This window comes from Phascolarctos cinereus, unplaced genomic scaffold (assembly GCF_003287225.1).
Source record: "Phascolarctos cinereus isolate Bilbo 61053 unplaced genomic scaffold, phaCin_HiC Scaffold_3;HRSCAF=262, whole genome shotgun sequence".
Taxonomy (NCBI): Eukaryota; Metazoa; Chordata; class Mammalia; order Diprotodontia; family Phascolarctidae; genus Phascolarctos; species Phascolarctos cinereus.
The window spans coordinates 87,723,886-87,743,683 of record NW_027555736.1 but is presented as its reverse complement, the minus strand read 5'-3'; the positions used below and the strand labels follow the sequence as shown (position 1 = coordinate 87,743,683).

General features: G+C 35.0%; 1 protein-coding gene across 2 annotated transcripts in view; it reads left to right on the top strand.

Moving 5' to 3' along the window:
• Nucleotides 1-18,095, top strand: part of WDR11 (WD repeat domain 11) — an 88,375-nt gene extending 70,280 nt beyond the window's left edge. For both annotated transcript variants that reach the window (XM_078151022.1, XM_078151021.1), the window contains exons 20-29: nucleotides 2,422-2,530; nucleotides 5,365-5,427; nucleotides 6,362-6,427; nucleotides 8,740-8,920; nucleotides 9,891-9,986; nucleotides 11,479-11,644; nucleotides 12,131-12,228; nucleotides 12,748-12,893; nucleotides 14,423-14,503; nucleotides 16,064-18,095. In XM_078151022.1, the coding sequence (XP_078007148.1) occupies nucleotides 2,422-2,530; nucleotides 5,365-5,427; nucleotides 6,362-6,427; nucleotides 8,740-8,920; nucleotides 9,891-9,986; nucleotides 11,479-11,644; nucleotides 12,131-12,228; nucleotides 12,748-12,893; nucleotides 14,423-14,503; nucleotides 16,064-16,220 (1,163 nt within the window). In that variant the 3' untranslated portion in view covers nucleotides 16,221-18,095. The remainder of the gene's footprint in view (nucleotides 1-2,421; nucleotides 2,531-5,364; nucleotides 5,428-6,361; nucleotides 6,428-8,739; nucleotides 8,921-9,890; nucleotides 9,987-11,478; nucleotides 11,645-12,130; nucleotides 12,229-12,747; nucleotides 12,894-14,422; nucleotides 14,504-16,063) is intronic.
• The last annotated feature ends 1,703 nt before the right edge of the window (nucleotides 18,096-19,798 follow it).

Genomic DNA, 19,798 nt, shown 5'->3' with positions numbered 1-19,798 from the left:
ACCTTGAGACCATCAACTTTATGTCTGGAAGAAAGTTCATCATAGGTCCTCTGAAGGTCATTGCATTAAATTAGATAGTTCTTAACTTTTCAGAGTTGTTTTTCTTTATAATCTTCCTGTAGTTGTATTAATTGTTTTACTGGTTTTGCTCACTTTGCATTAGTTCAGGTTACCTAGGATTATTTGGAACTATCTCTTTTGTCATTATTTGTGGCACAATAATATTTTATTGTATTCATATATAATCTATTCAGCAGTTCTCCAACTACAGGAAATCTAAAATTACCCCCCCACACCCTTTAGATTTAGTTTATTTTTTTTATCTTTTAATCCCTCGTTCAGGATCAGTAATTTTGTTTTGTTTAAGATTATTCCCTCCCCAGTATTATCCTCACTCTTAATGCCTTCCAACCATCCTCACTTGTTTCCCTGTTAAGATTGGTGTTTTTCTACAGCAGATTGTTGTGCGTTTAGCTTTCCCTTATCTATTTCATATAAGAGTGAGTTTTCATCATGTGGCTGCACCCACAATCTCTTTTTCCTTGTTTCTTTATTCTTCTCACCCATTCAGTTAAATAGCACCCATTCCAGAAAAATAGCAAGTTCCAACCACTTCCTCTTTTCTAACACTAATATATTTACCTTCCTATCTCTCTTGCCTTTTAAAACTCTTAGAGAAAACCAATTTACCTAAGGTCCCCTATTTTTCTTATTTAACTCACTAAATTCATTAATATTCTGCAGGAATACTGGTTTCTTCTTAGCCCTTCATCATTGTATAGCCCCTTCCAATGACTCGAATAAAATAAATCTTTCTGAGTTCCTTTTGATTCTGTGTTCGTACTTCAGATTTCCTACTCACTTCTTTTCATCACAAATGCTTTAAAATCCTCTAATCTGTTTTTTCCCACTAGGATTATAATTTGCTTTGCAGAAAAATTCTTTTTGGTTGTAAGTCTATCACTTTTGTCTTTTGGAATATCGTATTTCAGGATTTCCTTACACTTATGATTGAAGCTGCTGTCTCTTATGATCCTAACTATTGTTACTTGGTATTTGAACCTTCTTTCTGGATGTTTGCAGTATTCTTTCTTTGACATGGGAGTGCTAGGTCTTGGCCATTGCATTCCTGGAACTTTTCATTTTAGAGTTTCTTTCAGGAGGTAATTTGTGGATTCTTTCAGTCTTTACTTTGCCCTCTAATTCTATAGTTCTGGACAGTTTTCATTTATTAGTTCCTGAAATACAGCGTCCTGTTTGTTTTTTAATTATGGTTTTCAGGGAATCCATTTAATCCATCATTGATCTCTCCTTGATCTATTTTCCTCATGAGTTATTTTTTATATTAGAGATCTTATATTGTCTTTTTTTTTTCAGTCCTTTGATTTTGTTTTAAATATTTACCTCAGTGAGAGGCTGAGTCGAGGGTAGTTGACACAAGGGCATAACTTCCAGGAGCATTCAGCTGCACAGGAGATAACCCAGGTATGAGGATTGATAGTGTAAGGTAACAGTGGTAAGACAAGGGACTGGCACCACAAGAGATGAAAAGGCAAGAGATTATGATCAGAATTAAACATCATGAAGCAAGAACATGGTGAGTTGAAAGATGTGATCACCTCCTGGTGGAAATCTAGGCAATAAAATGAACGGTCACATAAATTCTGTTTATTTAAGAAACCTCAATAAAGGGTAGTACAAGATGAAGAGAGAGAGTTTCAAGGCAGGGGGAAGTGTAGCTTGTGAGGGTTGGGTATTATCTGAAACATTGTCTTAAATAAGCCAATTTCTTCATGTGTAAAATGAGAGAAATGCTTATGCTATCTATCACATAGGGACTTTGTGAGAAAAGCCCCTTATAATTCATAAAGAGGTATCAAATGTGAATTTTTGTTGCTGTTAGGAAAATAGTTCCTTTTTTTAAATAGATGTTAAACACATAAAAGTATGCTAGTAATTGTGTTATGAGGGACAGTGTGGCAAAATAAACAGGGACAACCTTGGGGTCAGGAAAACCTGAATCCAAGTTCTGCCTCTGGCACATATTCAGTATGTGACCGTGGATAAGTTACTTAACCTCTCGCTATCACAGGCAAACCTCAAAGACTATAAGCCTTCATTATCTATACCATTAAAAAGTATTTCTACATTTGGAGTTCTCCACACTGATAAAATCATAGGTCTGGACAAAACAATAAATGTGTCACCAACATTGAAGAAAAGAGGTTTGATTGCAAGATACATTAAGGTCATAGTTATTTAGTATATTGGTGTACCTTCAGAAAAATTGTGTACAAGATGCCATTTAGCTGTAGTAATTTAAATGTCCTTTAGTATGTTGTCCTTGTATTTAACATTAAGAGTTTGTGTGTATTCTTTACATTTGAGAAAGAAAGCTTTTATTTATTTTTTTTCTTTCAGAACCTGTGTGGTGTCCCTATCTCCTTGTTCCAAGGGCTGCCTTAGCTTTAAAAGCATTCTTGCTACATCAGCCATGGAATGAACAGTATTCTTTGGACATTTCACATGTGTAAGGCTTTTACATTTTTATTTATTTTTTCCTAGTTTCCTATTTATTAAAAATCATTCATGATGAGACTGGTTTTGAGACTGTTAAGTAAGCCTTTATTTATTGAGTACTTACAGTATTGTAGGTAATGTGGAAAATACAAAGACAGAAGTGAATGATGTTCAACATAGGACAGTAGAGATTTCTCTTAGGGATCTCTAAATAATTTATTTCCATAAATTGCATAGTTGCTTACTGTACACAAAGGTGTAATGAAAGCATACCTGGTCTGCATGAAATATTCATTTTCTTCTTTAAAATCCCATAACAAAAATTATTTATTGAGTCTATTTGTTCTCCCATAAGGCAAAAAAAAAGAAAACAACAAGGTTACAAGCAGACATTAAAAATGTTAGTTAAGACTCCTAGAGTCAGAACCAAGATGGCCAACTAGAGGAAGCACTCAGCTGAGCTCTCTCAATATTCCCCTCCAAACAATTTAAAAGTAGTGCCTCAAATCAATTTCTGGAATGGCAAAGCCAAGAAAAGGTCAGAGTGAGGCATTCTTCTAGCCCAAGGTACCTTAGAAAGTCAGAAGGAGAAATCTTTGACACAATAATGGAGGCTGGCCTGGAGTTCACATGTGAAGGAATCAGCCTAGCAGTGCCAGATTTCAAACTATGTAACAAAGCATTAATCATGAAAACAGTCTGGTACTAAGAAATAGAATATTGGATCATTGAATAGATTTGATACCCAATTCACAGTAGTAAATGACCATAGTAATCTAGTGTTTGATAAACCCAAGGATCCAAGCTTTGGGGGTAAAATATAAGCATTTGACCAAAATTGCTGGGAAAAAATGGAAAGCAGTTTGAAAAAAATTTGGCATAGACCAACATCTCACACCACATAGCAAGATAAGATCAGAATGGATAACTGATTTAGATGTAAAGGGTGATGTGATATAAGTAATTTAGGGAGCATGGAAAAATTTACTGTGAGATAAAGAGGATCATGGGAAGTAAAATGGGTTGATTATATAAAATCAAAAAAGTTGTGCAGAAAGAAAACCAATTCAGCCAAAATTAGAAGGAAAACAGGAAACTAGGAAAAAAATGTTTACAGCATATTTTTCTGATAAAGGCCTCATTTCTCAAACATGTAGGAAACTAAGCCAAATTTATAAAAATAAAAGCCATTCTCCAATTAATAAATGATCAAAGGATATGAACAGGTAGTTTTCAGAAAAAGAAATCAGAGCTATCAATAATCACATAAAAAAATGTTCCAAATCACTATCAACTATAGAATTGCAAATTAAAATAACCCTGAGATACCACCTCATACACACCAGATTGGCTAACACAAAAGGAAAGTAACGAATGCTGAAAGGGATGTGGAAAAATTGGGATACTTTTGCATTGTTGGCAGAGTTGTGAACTAGTCCAACTATTCTGGAGAACAAGTTGGGACTATACTCAAATGGCTATAAAACTGTGAATATCCTTTGATTCAGCAATATCACTGCTAGGTCAAAAGGATCTATTTGTAAAACATATTTCTATCAGCTAGTTTTGTGCTGGCAAAGAATTGGAAATTGAGGAGATACCCATGGATTTGGAGAATGGCTGAAAAAGTTGTGGTATAAGATTGTAACAGAATACTATTATGCTATAAGAAATGACGAGCAGGTAGTTTTTAGAAATTCCTGGAAAGACTTACACAAACTAATGCAAGGTAAAATGAACAGAACCAGGAGAACATTGTATACAATAACAGCAATATTATATGGTGATCAATTGTGAATGACTTAGCTATTTTCGGCAATACAATGATCCAAGATAATTCCAAAGGACTCATGATAAAAAATGCTGTCTACCTCCAGAGAGAGAACTAAATGAGGCACAATGACGCATATTTTTTTTCACTTTCTTTTTCTTTTTTTTTTAATTTTCTTTTGCATTATGGCTCATATGGAAACATGCTTTGCATGACTTCATATGTATAATCAGTATCATATTGCTTGCCTACTCAATGAGTGGGAGAAGAGTAGGAGGGAGGAAGAGAATTTGGAACTCAGAATTTTAAAAAATGAATAAAAAAATAATGTAATTGGGAAATATTTAACAAAATAAAAATATATTGTAAAAATGGTAAGATTAAATAGGTTGTTGATATTTTAATTTTTTGTTGAAACTATGCTTAGAATGTTCTCTAGAAAGAGTAAAATTTCTAATGGGGCATTATAAGAGTTTAATTTTGAATTGTATTCTGAACTCTGACTTTAAAACAAGAATTCCCAAATTTCTTGCCTTTAATTTCAACAAATCTTAACTGTTACTGTCAAAATATTTTTCAGCCTCCATGTTCACATTCCTCCCAGTCTGTTAAATCTATCTGTGATACTTAAAAGATCATGGAGAATGAGGTAAATAAACCGCAGGATTGGAGAAGAGCAAATATTGTCCCACTCTTCAGAAATGGAAGAAAATGGAACCCAGAAAATATAGGCCCTTAAATTTGACTTCCATTCCTGGCAAAATTCTAAAATATTTTTATAGGGATTATTAGTGAACATTTAGAAAGGAAGTCATAAGGCTCATGAAGAGTCAGTAGTGACTTCATCAAAAACCAAACTGCCTTATTTCCTTTTGTTTTTACACTGATAGGTCAGTATAGAATTCTTTTCTTGAGACATGTACCATGTGTGATAATATCTTGCAGCAAATAGGCACAAACATTTTCTTTAAGTAGGTTTTCATATGAACTGGCCATGTGTATGTATACTGTAGTTAAGAATTAGATAATTGTGGCTTACGAGAAAATATATTAACTTTAAATCTTTTCTACAGTGACTATCCAGAAAATGAAGATGTTAAAAATCAGCTTCAAGAACAGTTGAATTCATTGTCTAAGTAAGCATTCTTTAAGTATATTTTGTTTGAAGAAATGAAACCGTGAAAGAGCATAGCAGGGTAATTTGTTTTCTAAATTTTATACTGCTGTAAGTATAAAATATTTTGTTTCTTGAGAACCAGCTCTTTTTCAGAAAACTTGCTTTTGTTATTTCTGCTGTGACAGAGAAACCTATAGTAAACAAGTTAATATTTCAGTATGAAATTGCTCTGGTGATATTAGCATAGAAATAGAAGATTTGTAGGAAATTAGTAAAAATTAAAATGAATTCCTTTTCTTTATTATAGACATTGGCCTATAGAATTGTTATTTAGTAAGTTAATCATGCTTGGTTTTATGTTTCATTATTCAAAATATCTCAAATCTCTGCCCTTGTTTGACTTGGATTAATAAAGGATAAAGCTCACATTTAGTTATATTAGCACTATCGCATTCTTCTCCATATAACCTAGAACAATTTCAAAAGAAATACTGAAATTTACTGTTCTTTGCATATTCTATACCTGAAAATTGTCAAAATAATAATCATACCAATAATTATATTATTCCTATAATTTTACTACTTTTTGTAAATCATGAATTTGAAATGTTGCGATAGTTAACCAATGTGAAGAGAATCTTATAGCACCAAGCAGTAGCTTATAGGTACTACGACACCCACCCTAAAATGTGCATTCTAGGTATGAATTACCAAGTGGGCAAAGTGCGGAATTTGTACTTAAATATCTAAGTTTAACCTTTGGTGAAGTTTCAGAGTTAGGGAATCATAATTTCTTTGTCTTTCTCAGATTCTGAATCTACTTATTTTGCATAGGATTTTTTACTATAAAAATATGTCTCTAGTAACTTATCTTCCAACAACTTGGAATTCTTATTCCTCTACTGTTTAACTCAAATTTTCTGTCTTCTGTTGGTGTGGTTTCCTGTTTGCAGTGATCTGAAGAGGCTCTTACTTGATCCTGAATTTACAATTTTGCAGAGATGCCTACTTATTGCAAGGTAACATTGTATACTTGATGGATTTTCATAAACTTCAGACTAGGCCCAATGAATAATTTTGTTTTTGTTTTTCTTTGAGCTTTTTTACAAGCCATAGTATGCAGAGTTGGAGGAAGCTTCAGGTATCATTCGACCCAGTGCCTTCATTTAGTTAAGACATAAATCCCACTATTAACTTAGAGAAGTTATAAATCAGTGCTAATTTATTCATTTACTTATGTTTTATTAATTTTTGAATATATCTCCTCCCTCTGGTACCTAGAGTGCTGGCCCTTTTAACAGAGATTTAAAAAAAAATGTAGTTAAATTAGAATTCACATAAAATATGTCTGACATCATACACAATATTCTCTGACCCCTGCAGTGAAGGAGGATGTATGCATTTTCTCACCTCTTTTCAGGGACCAAGCTTAGTCATCATTATTAGACAGCATTCACTTTCAATTTTTTTTTCTTTTGACATTGTTTCCTAATCTGCTTACATCAGTTTGTGTAAGTCTTCCCATACTTCTCTGAATTCTTCATGTTCATCATTACTTATGGAGTATTAATATTCTATTATATTCTTGTGCCATGATTTTATTTTCAGTTGTATGCTATCACAAAAAGTGATGCCCTGAATATTTTGGTGAATATAGGACTTTTTTTTGTCTTTGACTTCCTTAGGTTATATGCCTAACAGTGGGACTCCGAGTTGGTAGATAGGGGTTTTTGGTCACTTTCTTAGCATAATTCCAAATGGTTTTCCAGAATATTTGGACCCATTTCATAGTTCCACCAACTCTATTTGTGTGCTTGTCTTTCTGTCGCCCCTCCAACATTGACTTTTTCAAGTGAAATCATTCCAGCTCCTTGTTAGAGAAACAGTATGTGCCTACATATATAAGCGTGTACTGTATGTGAACTAATGTTATTGCGTGGGAGTAGGGGGTGTGATAAGGGAGATTGGGAAAGGCTTCTTGTAGAAGGTGGCAGTTGAATTGAATCTTGATAGAAACTAGGAATTAGCAGAAGCAAGGGTGAGTATAGAGGGTACTCTAAGCATAAGGGATAGCCAGTGCTGAGGCACGAAGATCAGCAGTGGAGTTTTATTTATGAAGAACAACAGTAAGAAGGCCAGTTTGGCTAGACTCATAAAGCCCATAAAAGAGAATAATCTATAATAAGGCTGGAAAGGTAGGTTGGGTCTGAGCTAGGTTGTGAAGGATTTGAAATGCCCAACTGAAGAGTTTATATTTGCTCCAGAGGTAACAAGCAACAGTAGCAACAACGTTTACTAAACACTTACTATAAGCCAAGCACAGTGCTGAGCACTGGAGAGATAAAAACACTGTTTCTGCTCTCAAGGACTGCCCATTCTGGGGAGCTACTGGAGTTGACATAGTATGATCTGAAGTTAGGAAGCTGTTGCTATATAGTCAAGGTGAAAGGTGATGAGGGCTAAACAAGAGTCAGCTGTGTGAGAGGTGCTGTGGAGTTACAAACAGCAGTACAGTATTGATTGGATATGTGGAGTGAGTGAGAGTGGGAAGTTGAGGCATACATTGAGGTTGTGTTACCTGAATGATTGGAAGGATAATGGTGCCCTCCACAGAAATAGCACTTAGGGGAAGGGAGGAGCATAATGATATTGAATTTGGTGTGGTCCTGGAAAAGACTTCGGCGAATCCCTTGGGTAGCAAGGAAATCAAATCAGTCAATACTTAAAGAAATTAATTCAGGATATTCACTGAAAGGCCAAATTTAAATCTGATGGTTTTCTAGATTTAAAAAGTTGACATTTAAGATTTGCAAAGCCCTTTATACATTATCTCATTTGATCCTTACAGCCATCCTGTGAGATAGATACTACCTCCATTATTACCTCCAATTTGGCAGATAGAGAGAATGAGACTCAAAGAGAGGATAATTTCCTTGCTCCTAGTCATAACAGCCAGAAAGTGTTGTTGATAGAATTAAACCCATTTCTTTCTACAAGTCCAGCACTTTTTCAGCTATAAATGAATTGTGACCAATTATGTGTGTCTAGCTGTAGAACTCTTAAAAGGATTCTTTCTCGGACCAGAAGAGGCATAAATTTAAACCTGGAAATAAAGGCAGGTAGTAGCAGAGAAATAGGATATGTTTAAAAGACTTGCCATTCTTATAGCTACCCACCGAGTCAAGCTGGCCATTGAGTTTTGTGAAGGAGGTCTGTTGATGGCAGCCCAGGTGTGTTGTAGCTTCATGTGCTGCTGGGTGGTGACCAGAGGCTTTGTGAAAGTCTACTGTACATCTGTATCTGTGCACTGGCTTTGCTTTTCACTTCTCAGGCTGTATGGTGATGAATCAGAGCTGCATTTCTGGACCGTTGCTGCCCACTATTTGCACAGTTTATCCCAGGAGAAATCAGAGAGCACAACAGACAGTGATAATATTTCCCTGCCTCAGGAAAAAGTGACCAACCCACTGGATATTTGTTATGACATACTCTGTGAAAATTCGTACTTTCAGGTATTTTAGTTTTTCTTTTAAATTCTTTAAAATTATAATCTTGAATGTTTGTAACTTTGTCAGTAGGCTGTTGTAATAGCCTCCTCATTAATCTCTGTGCCTCACCACTCTATGCCCTAATCCATCCTCCACTCAGCTTCCAGATTGATAATACTAAAGCATAGGTTTGACCATGTCACTTCCCCCTAAACTCCAGTGGTTTCCTTTTACCTCTGTGGTTAAATATGAACTCTTCTGATAGGCATTTAAAATCTTTCACAAGCTGACTCAAACCTAGTTTGCCATCAGTATTTCCCTTCGCACTCTTTGGTCTAGCCAAACAGACCTTGTTTTTTCATGTGTAACACACCATTTCATATACATATGCATACACACTTATATGTGTATATATTACCTCCCCTTAGAGAATCTCATCTCCCTGAAGGCAGGGACTGTGTCATCCTTGTCTTTGTTTCTATAGTACCTGGCACATAGTAGATACTGATAAAATACTTGTACTTACTGATTATTGGTTTTTACATTACAATCATTTCTAGATACAGCCTCCTGTCACCCACTCCAGTTGAATCCTACCTTGTCACAGGGAAAAACAGACAAAACCAAAAAACACAGTGACTCTGCCTAGCAGTATATGCAGCATTCTGTTCCATAGGCCCTGCTTCTCAAATGTTTAACTCAGAGTTTCTTGCAATTTTCTTTTTTTAGATCACTACTTTTCTTGACTTTGAAATTTTCTGGTTTTGAACTTCATTGCTATTTTAGATCTAACTAAAGCTTTACTCAACATTTTTATACCTCTGTACAAGCCAATTTTTTCATATGGGGACAAACACACTCAAAATCCTTTAATAACAAAAGAGTCAAACATTTAATAAATTTGTGTTACCAAGTGCTATAGTTTTTTACATTATAATACTGATGATCTGATGTACATATGATCTAAGTTTCACTAAATAATTTTGTTTTATAGAAATTTCAGCTGGAAAGAGTGAATCTACAAGAAGTAAAACGGTCTACTTATGATCATACAAGGAAGTGTGCAGACCAGCTTCTTCTTTTGGGTCAGGTATGGAACGTTTTTAATTTTATAAGTGTTTTTATATTGAGTGAGATTGTTATTTGAAGACTCTGCATATTTTTTTAGTTTTTTATTCTGAATTTATTGAACACCAAAAAAAAAAGAGACACATTGCCATATACAGAACAGAAAAAGATTTTATGTGAAATTATTATTATGAAATATTTTATCATAGGTTAAATCATTAATCTGTTAAGTACAACTTGATTTTTAATATGTATGTGCACATATATACGCTTGTGTATGTATGTGTGCATGAGAGAGGAAATTCTACCTCAAAAACTTACTAGTTGGGTATGTAACCAATAGCAATTCACTGATAATCTCTCAGTCTCAGTTTACTCATAGCATCTACCTCACAAGTTTGTTGTGAAAATCAAATCAGATAATATGTGTAAAGCACTTTGCAAAAGTACCATATGAATACTAGCTTATTTTTGGCAATACAATCATTAGCTTACATTCTTATACCCTCTTCTCAGTGAAGAAAGAAAACACAATCCTTGTAACAAAAAATCATAGTCCAGATAAACACTTCCACAAATTATCCATGTCCAAAAATGTATCTCATTTGTACCTTGGGTCTATCACTTTCTGTCATCTGTCACTGGGGTTTTGACTGGTCATTTCATTGATCTAAATTATTATTACATCATTCCAAGTTGTTGTTTTTTTCTTATTTTTCAGTGTTGTAACTGTGTAAATTGTTCTCCTAGTTTTGCTCACTTTACATCAATTCATCCAAGTATAAGTGGGTTTCTTTGAAATATACCCCCTACGTTATTAAGAATGACAGGATCTCCTTTTTACTGTATGTTCCTTTTTGAGTGAAAAAAATGGAAATTGTATTCTGTTGGAAAGTAAACATGTGCAATTTAATGAGAAGATACTTCTCTTTTCTTCACATGTCAACCAGAGAGGCAATTTGACGAAGAGTCAAGAAGACCTGGTTCAGGTCCCACACATTGGCCATAGGAAAGCACTTAGACTCTCAGGCAGATCTCCAAGATTTTAAAATATAGATAGAATGCCTTGTCTACATCAGCAGAGGAAATGCCTAGTATATGCCTCCCTCTCACCTCTACACCCCCACCCCTCCCCTCCAAAAAAGTTATTTGTTTAAATGATTTTCTTTTGTTTTTTGTATTTTTTGCCTTCCTTTAAGAAAAATGAGATCTTTTGCTTTTTACTTTACCTTCATTTCCCAACATATCCTTACCACTTTAAATGATTTTCATACAAAACTGAATGGTGGTAGCTTTGAGCCCTCTGTAGACTTAGGCATGATATTTATTCATGAACTTCAAATAGGTGATGCCATGTTTAGTTCCATTCTTGCTTAGATAAATAAAATCTATTTAAAGCTAAGAGTTCTCTTCAAGCTGTATCCTTTAACAGTCATTTATTAAATTCTAAATAAGAAAGCTTACATTGCCAGGAAAATTCTCATATTTAGAGAAACTTTTTCTTTACTTATTAGACAGACAGAGCTGTGCAGTTGCTTTTGGAAACCAGTGCAGATAACCAGCACTATTACTGTGATTCACTGAAAGCTTGTTTGGTGACAACTGTTACCTCCTCTGGCCCTTCTCAGAGTACCATTAAGTTGGTTGCTACCAATATGATAGCCAATGGCAAGTTGGCAGGTAAGTAAGGTTTCATGTATATGTATCATAGTCCTTCATCCAGTGATCTATGACCTGAAGGTCTGGTAAACCAAGACATTCAACTGTGGCAAAAATGTTTGATTAAAGTGATCTTGTGATCTGTCTTTTGTGATTATATACTTGGAAAATGATTTAAAAAAATGGCATACTAGAAAAACTCATCATTTTTCTGTTTGTAAATGTTAAATAGCTATTCTTATGTCTTCTATGTTTACCGTTACAGACTCCATCTATATTTGTGCTTCTGTATTAGTTGTTTTGGGGGAGTAACAGTGATACCATACTAGGAATTTTCTTTAAATGTTGTCTTTAAATTTTAAAATGGAAACTTCGGCAAACTATGTGAGGATCTATCTAAATGTTGATTTTAACGTTCAGTGAAGCTTCTTTATTCCAAGAATTAGAAACAGCTTTCTAATTTTTAGAAAGTTTTTATTTGATTTCTTTTTATTCTTTGTTTTCCAGAGGGAGTTCAGTTACTCTGTCTCATAGACAAAGCTGCTGATGCCTGCCGCTATTTGCAGACATACGGTGAATGGAATCGAGCAGCATGGCTTGCAAAGGTAAGTGATTAATAATTCAAATTATTACACATAAAATTTCCTTGAGCTTGTGACTTGAGATATGGAAATGTTTAGTGCTGGAAGCACTTTTGTGCAATTATATTATTAGCAACTTTCTTCTAAACCATTATGTTCTTCTGCTTATAAAAATACCTTCCTCCTATGTAAATATGTATGTAAATATGGAATGAGAGGCTACATCATTAGAAAATTTAGGAAAGCAATAGACTTATGTTTATCAGATAAACCCACCCGTATTTGCAAAAGTAGAAAAATGAGCAATTAAATATTAATAAAGAAATGTTCTTTCCTTTAGACAAAAGCCATTTCATTTCTCAAAAATGGTATCATTATCACTACTTTCAGTAAAGAACAAATACTGAAATTGAGAGCAAACTGAACTTTATTGAAGGCCAGTTGCTTTCTCTGTAGTTGTCTAGACAGAGATCTAGTTTCATATGAATACCTTTTTCTTTAAGCTTACCTTTTGTTTTGTTTTACTTTGGGCACCTTACAAAGGTTCGTTTAAATTCAGAGGAATGTGCTGATGTTTTGAAAAGATGGGTCGATCATCTTTGCTCTCCACAAGTCAATCAGAAATCAAAGGCCATCTTGGTCCTTCTGTCCCTAGGCTGCTTTACAAGAGTGGTGGAGATGCTACACAGGTAAATCGGAGGGTTTTTAAGCAGTTCTTGTGATTGCTTATTTTGCAGGCCTGGGTTCTGAAGTGAATGTTTGCTTCCAAGTAAATTTCAATTCGGGGGTATTTTCTCCTTGCAGTTTAAATATAAAAGTGTCCTTAAGTATGTCAGGAACCAAGCATCTTGAAAAATAGAAGTAAGATTCAGAATTATTTTGATAATGAATAAAAATTGGCCAATGTTGGACAAAAATTAAGTTAATAGCTTACATCTATTTCTTTAGCAACTTACAAAGCACTTTTCTTAAGAGTCCTTTGAGATTTGTTCTGCAAATTTTGTTATAATCTCCATTTTATAGAAAAGGGAACTGAGCTAAGGCTTAAGATAAATGTTTTACTCCTGGATCTATAGCTAGAAAGTATTAGAACTAGCATTCCAGCTCAGGCCTTTATTGGCTCCAAGTCTATGTTTCTGTTCCTATATACTGTGGTATTCAGAACTGTAGAATAGGCTAGGTGCTAGAATGTGATTCCATTCATATAGGCAATGTTCAGATGAGGAAACCCTCTGCAATTCAGGTTGGCCCCTTCTCTACATTTTAGTTTCCTAGAGAACTGAGAAATTCAGTGACTTGCCTGTGATAATACAACCAGTTTATGTCAGGTAGGACTTGAGCATAGGTCTTCTGGTTATGAGGGCTGACTATCCACTGCCTCAGTTTTCAGAAAGAACAAGTCAGAAATACTACATTTAGGGGAGTAAAGCAAACTACACAAAACCTGAGATGGAGAATAAATGACTGTTCATCAGAAATGTATCACTGCCTAAATAGGAGTACATCTCATTCCACATTTATGAAAAATGTGAAAAGCATTCCTTAAGAGTTTACTGTGTGCCAAATAATGTGCTAAGTGCTAGGGATATAGGCAGAAAAATGGCACGGTCTACAAAAGCTCACATTCTAATTGAAAAAAACACATAGTTCCACTGCAGGGCAGGTGGGAAGACCCAGTGATTTTTACAGTGTAGTAGCACAGGCAGATAGCTGGTAATGTGTCTTCTGTATTGTTATTTCTATTGATAAAACCCTATCCATCCCTGACACTGAACCATTTGGCTTTGGTGACAAAAACAATTTTGTAAGTCAACAGTAGAGGGAGCTCCATATTAAGTACTTATTTTGTGACTGATTATACCCAGCCTATCTAGTATGTGAAAATTGAGAAGGAATATTTATAGAATATGGTATTCTTCAGTCTAGGCTGTAAGGGAGGGTTGAGAAGCTATTTGATTAATAGTTTTCTTCAGTAGAAAGATCCCTTGCTTAAAGAATAGTGAAGACCTCTCCTGAGAACAGAATAAAGGAAAAGAAAGTTTTCTCTTTTGTACACAACCAAAGTTTTGTGTAGCATTGCCATTCACAGGAATAATTTGTGGAAAGTCTTTGTGTAAGCACGTGGGATCATGCTCTTCTTCCCTCCTCACCCATCCCCCTGCACTCCGTTGCCGAAAGTTCTGAAGTTGAATACTAACACTTTTTTTCTATTTGCCAGCATGAGGTATTTTGATAGAGCAGCCTTATTTGTTGAAGCCTGCCTGAAGTATGACACAATTGAAGTAAATGAAGACACAAATATCCTTTGCATTGGGGTGTTTGTTCATGTTGAGGGGGTGATATAAATGGGACTTGCTACTCATTTTGTGTCTGCGGAACAGGTACTATAGACTACATTGGGGGAAAAAACATACACTGCACTGATTCACAGATCTGGTTTAGAGGAATGACGTTGGATGTCTGCAGCTTGGGAAGTGCTAGAGAATGAAAACCCTGAAACACACATGGACTCAACGTGCAAGTTGGGGGAGTGATCATAAAAAAAGTTTGCAGGAAGCAACATAATACCAGGATTAAATAAAAATAAAAATAGAGAAAACAGACAAAGAAATACAGATGAAGGAGGGCAGACAGTGTGGTTTTATTGGTTATATAAACAAGTCATACATGAATAGCTCTGGTTAAGGAGGTTTCATGTATTTACTACTTTTCATTCTTAACTGTTGGGATAAGATATTTTACAGTCACTATGTTCCGTATCCCAAATAGTTAAAAATCTGAGAAGATATAATGTTTTGAAAACTTACAGGCCATGCTAACAAATTATTAATTTTCTCCCACTCTAGAATTATACTTCATTTCTTTATTCTGCTAACAGTCACATTAATGTTTTTACTTTGAGATGGAAAATGTATGGATATTTTAGAGTAATACTACTTTATTGCCTTTCTCAATGCATTTTTTCACTTTTTAGAATTTTGTGCACACAGTCCCCCAAGTTGATAGGTAGAGAGTACATGATTTGTCCCATGACAAACTAAGACACCGACTTAGGCTCTCACAGTTAGTTAATGGTGGAGTCTGAAGAAAACGTCCTGCTCTTGCCTTATTTTCAGTGCTTGATATTGTGGTCAAAGGCTTTTCTTTTGGAGAGTCCACTTAAAATGTCATAAGTAATACAGATATCTGCTCTGCAAAAACGCCAGTTTTTTGAGCTTTAAAATGTTTTCCTTTTTGGCCTACTTTTAAAATGCAGCTGAAATGTGTTCAGTATTTCTCAGCGTTCACCTGTTTCTTGGCCCAAGTTTTACTTGGGTTTAGCTTATGAAAGCATCAGTTTCTTCCTGGGAAAATCAGCTTTGAGTTCAAGCATCTTATTACAAGTGTGGGGGGGGGGTTACAGTAAAAATTTCTAACAGTAAGTATTCTTCTTGCCACAGGAAGGGTTCTTCTATGTAAATGGTAAAGTGCATGAAATGAATGAATATACAATGGCAGATTATTTCGCTCATTATATCTTGTTACTGATCTTTCTAAGAAATATGCTTTAAAATAAATTATCAACATAGTATCTGAAATAGTCCTTTATAATTCCCTCTATAGACTATGCCCATATATACAGCATCTGAATTGCCAAGCTTCAGAATACAAGCTCTTTTTTTGTCTCCTATCGTTATCATCTTTTAATTTTTAGACTCATACCTACATGATGAGAGGGTTCTTTAATGTAAAAAATGCACAGTTTTCCAAATGTACAACATGCACAAATGTTGAAGACTTCTTGCCTTCATCCAAGGGTTGAAACTTAATGGTGAGCTCATTTTACCCTTCACTTCCTTCCTTAACCTTGGTCGTTACAAAAACTAATCCTGGCAGTATACGCAGATTATGCCCGGAGTTTGAAGAACCTCGGTTTTAAACAGGGAGCTGTCCTTTTTGCCTCGAAAGCAGGAGCAGCTGGTAAAGATTTATTGAATGAGCTGGAACAGCCTAAGACTGAAATGACTGAAGAATGACAAGTTTATGCACACCATAAAAACTTGGCATTGACGGGAAGGTAGATGGTTAAGGTGATATTGCCATTAGTCACAGTCATAATTCAGAGAGTGATGAGGATGCCATCAAAAGTGGATCTTTTCTTGTAAATAGTGTACTTGTAACGTGTCTTATCTTGTTGTAAAGCTACATGTGCAGAATATTACATAAGGATTTAACTTTTAGGAGCAACTTCTGTATCCCCTGTTTATCATGTGAAAAATATAAAACACTTCAGATTTTGTGACTATATTAAAGTTTTATAAAATTTTTGGAGAGACCTAAAAATCCCTGAAATTTACTTTTTTATTTTATGAACTTAGAGTTCAAGAGACAGGGTAAATGCTTGTATCATTTGCCGAAAATCTGAGATATTTAAAAAACTGATGAAAGCTCTGTGGGAAAATTAAAATTCCTTTGCACTGTATATTTAGATATGTGTGTGTACGTGTGTGTATATCTATCTACCTATATACATATGCACACACACACACACACACACACATGATTGGGATCTCTAGAAGGCAAAAATGTTTCAGTTTGATTCACCAAAGCATTCTTTGCTTTTTCTTGCCTTGAAAACACCTCACCTTTACATTTATTTTGGCTGATGCATTTCTTTTTTTGCATCATTTTAGATTCATAGCTCAAAAGGTGGATTCTACCTTGTCATTGATGAGTGCCTCTGAATATCTCCATTTAACAGCATAGATCTTTTTGGATGGGGTACAGCAAGGGGGCAGTGGGAGATATTGGCTTTTTTCCGTTGTAAATATTCTTTTAAATACTTTTTTCTGCATCTTAAGATATCTTGTTTTCCTTATCATTCTTGGTGCTTTATTTCTCGGCAAATTTGAGGCAGACATGTTCTTTTTACTTATTTTGTGACTTACAGGAATATTTTAGAAATCAAATATGTCTTTAGGGCCATTGAAATGTCACACTCAAACTGAATAGGAAGTAAAGCATTGACATTTTTAAGGAATTTAATTGTAAAATCATACAAAACTATTATATGCCTTTAAAATCTTTATTTTAAGCAACTGTACAAATTTCTATATTATAGCCACTTAAAAATAAAATGATTATTTCCTATGTTAAAAAAGATAAATTCGTGGTTATCCAATGTTTGAGAGCTACATATGTTTTTAACACTGTAAAAGTTTTTTCTTCTATGTGAAAATGATATTTATCACAAATAAAATGTTAACTATATAATGAAATGATCAATTCGTAGTTTTTTTTAATATGCATTAAAATGTGACTTCATTTCTATAAACAGAAAACTTAAATGTTTTACTGTAATGTATCTTGTCTTCCAGCCAAATGCTCTGTTTACCGTAATGTACATTCCATTCATTGGATTAAAAACAAAATCTATATAATTATGTTGATGTGGGAAAAATAAATACACAGAAAGACTTGCCTTAAGGATTAACTTTTGAGCAACCAGGGGCAGTGTTAGCATAAACAAAGCACACTAAACAAACCCCTTGGAATATTTATCATTAGGCCTCGGCAGAAGTCTGTTTATGCTTCATGCGTCACCCACGTGTAACATAGAAAAAAGTAGTTCTTTTAAAATATAGCCTATACCATGCATGATTGAGGAATATTTAGCTTTGAATTATGTGCTGTACCATGGGAATCTTATATGTACATTTTGGATTTCTGGCTTTATGATGTCATGTTCAAGTGACCTCATTCTTGAGGTCTCTCTTGTAGTCTGAGTGTTGTATTTCATTTAATGTTCAGCCTTAATCATTACCTTCTGTATGGGATGTTGACAGTATTAAATCATTGCAAAGATTCATTTAAAGTCATACAAAAAAATAAAAAGTTAAATAATATGAAAACCATTGTGTTGTGACTTAGGTTAATGCATTGAAATGGAAAGATCACATGTCCTTTATCTTTGTGTCATCTAAGCAGGTGATTTTTCTGCTCTCTTTCTGAATCAATAAATAGTCAGAATACAAAGTCCATTTAACTAACATTTTGATTTCATATTATTGGTGCCATTGCTGAGGGACACTGGCTCAAACGCAAGAACACAATAGGAAATTCCTGTTCTTTCACTAGTACATCTTTGTCTGTGGCTCTTTTTGCCACAGAGAACCCAGCTCCTAGTCTTCAATTTCAAGTTCATTCTTGGCATTAATGAAGATTTCATCTCTGCTGTGGTGCACCAGTGATTGGAACTCTCAACTAAGAGTATTTGATCCAGAGTTTGCCACTAGTAGGGTAGGAAAATGGTTTTCCATACCTGTCCCACCCCTAACACCTCTGCATTTACTGCCCTGGGAGATCTTGTGGAAGGACAACAAATGTGTGATTCACTAAGTATCTGGGGGCCAGTGACCAGATTCTGACATTACCTGATGTAAATAAAGCCTGTTACAAGAATCCCTTTATGCAAGAGACAGTCAAAGCTGGTAAGTTTTTGGTATGTTAACGTTACTTGATGTCTGTAATTTTTTTTTCCAGCAGTCAACCAGCTCTTTAAGCCTAGATAAAGATAAGTGAAATACCAAAGTAATACATGGAGGTACAATTACAATGGACCCTGGAGTTGGTAAGTATAACAAGAATGAAAATTATGTTCTAGAGCAGTAGAGTTCATGAAGATGCTCTTGGTTTTTTTCTTTTGGCACCATTTTCCCAAAGAAGGGGTTATGTGGTACTGCTGGCTGTGATAATTTCAGCCCTTGAATCCTATATCAGCTTTAAAGCAAGTGGTGACAGCATAGAAAATAAAGACGGAGGACCTGTGACCAAGCAGTAGTGTTTTGTGCCAACACTTTTCAGCGTGTCCTGACTTGCTAGCATATTTGAAAACCAAGTAGCCTGCAAGTGTAGTTAAGTGCTGTTCGCAGAAACAGGGAAGTTTGAAAGAGGCAAAAATAAATTCTGTTTTGGACATGTCTCATTTCAAAGGCAAATGGAACATCCAGTTGGAAAGCTCAAGCAGGCCCAATAACAAAGTGAGATTGGAGTTCAAGAGCAGTTATGTCTAGATTTGGGACTTACCTGTTAGAGGCAATGATGATCACTGATAAAAGGTATACAGAGGAAAAGGCCAAATATCAAGCTTCACAAGATACCCTCAGTTAAAGTGAGAGATAGGGGCAGCTAGGTAGCACAGTGGATAGAACACCGGCCCTGAAGTCAGGAGGACCTGAGTTCAAATGCAGCTTCGGACCAAACGCTTGACACTAGCTGTGTGACCCTGGGCAGGTCACTTAACACCCCCCCCCCGAAAAAAAGTAGGAGATAGATGATGGTCAGTAGCTGCTGACAACTTGAATGAGATGAAGGGCCATTGGATTTAACAATTGAGGATATTGCTAACCGTAGAAATCCCCTTTCAGTTGATTAGTGAAGTTAGATGCTAGATTGTAAGCGGATGCAGAATGAGTGAGACATGAGGAAGCAGAAGAAATAATGTAGATGAATTCTTTTTATTAAATGTTTTTTTCACCTTCATTTCCAAATACATCCCTCCCCTTTGCAAAAAACTATTCTTTGTAAAAATTCTTTTTTTAAAAAAAGGAAAAAA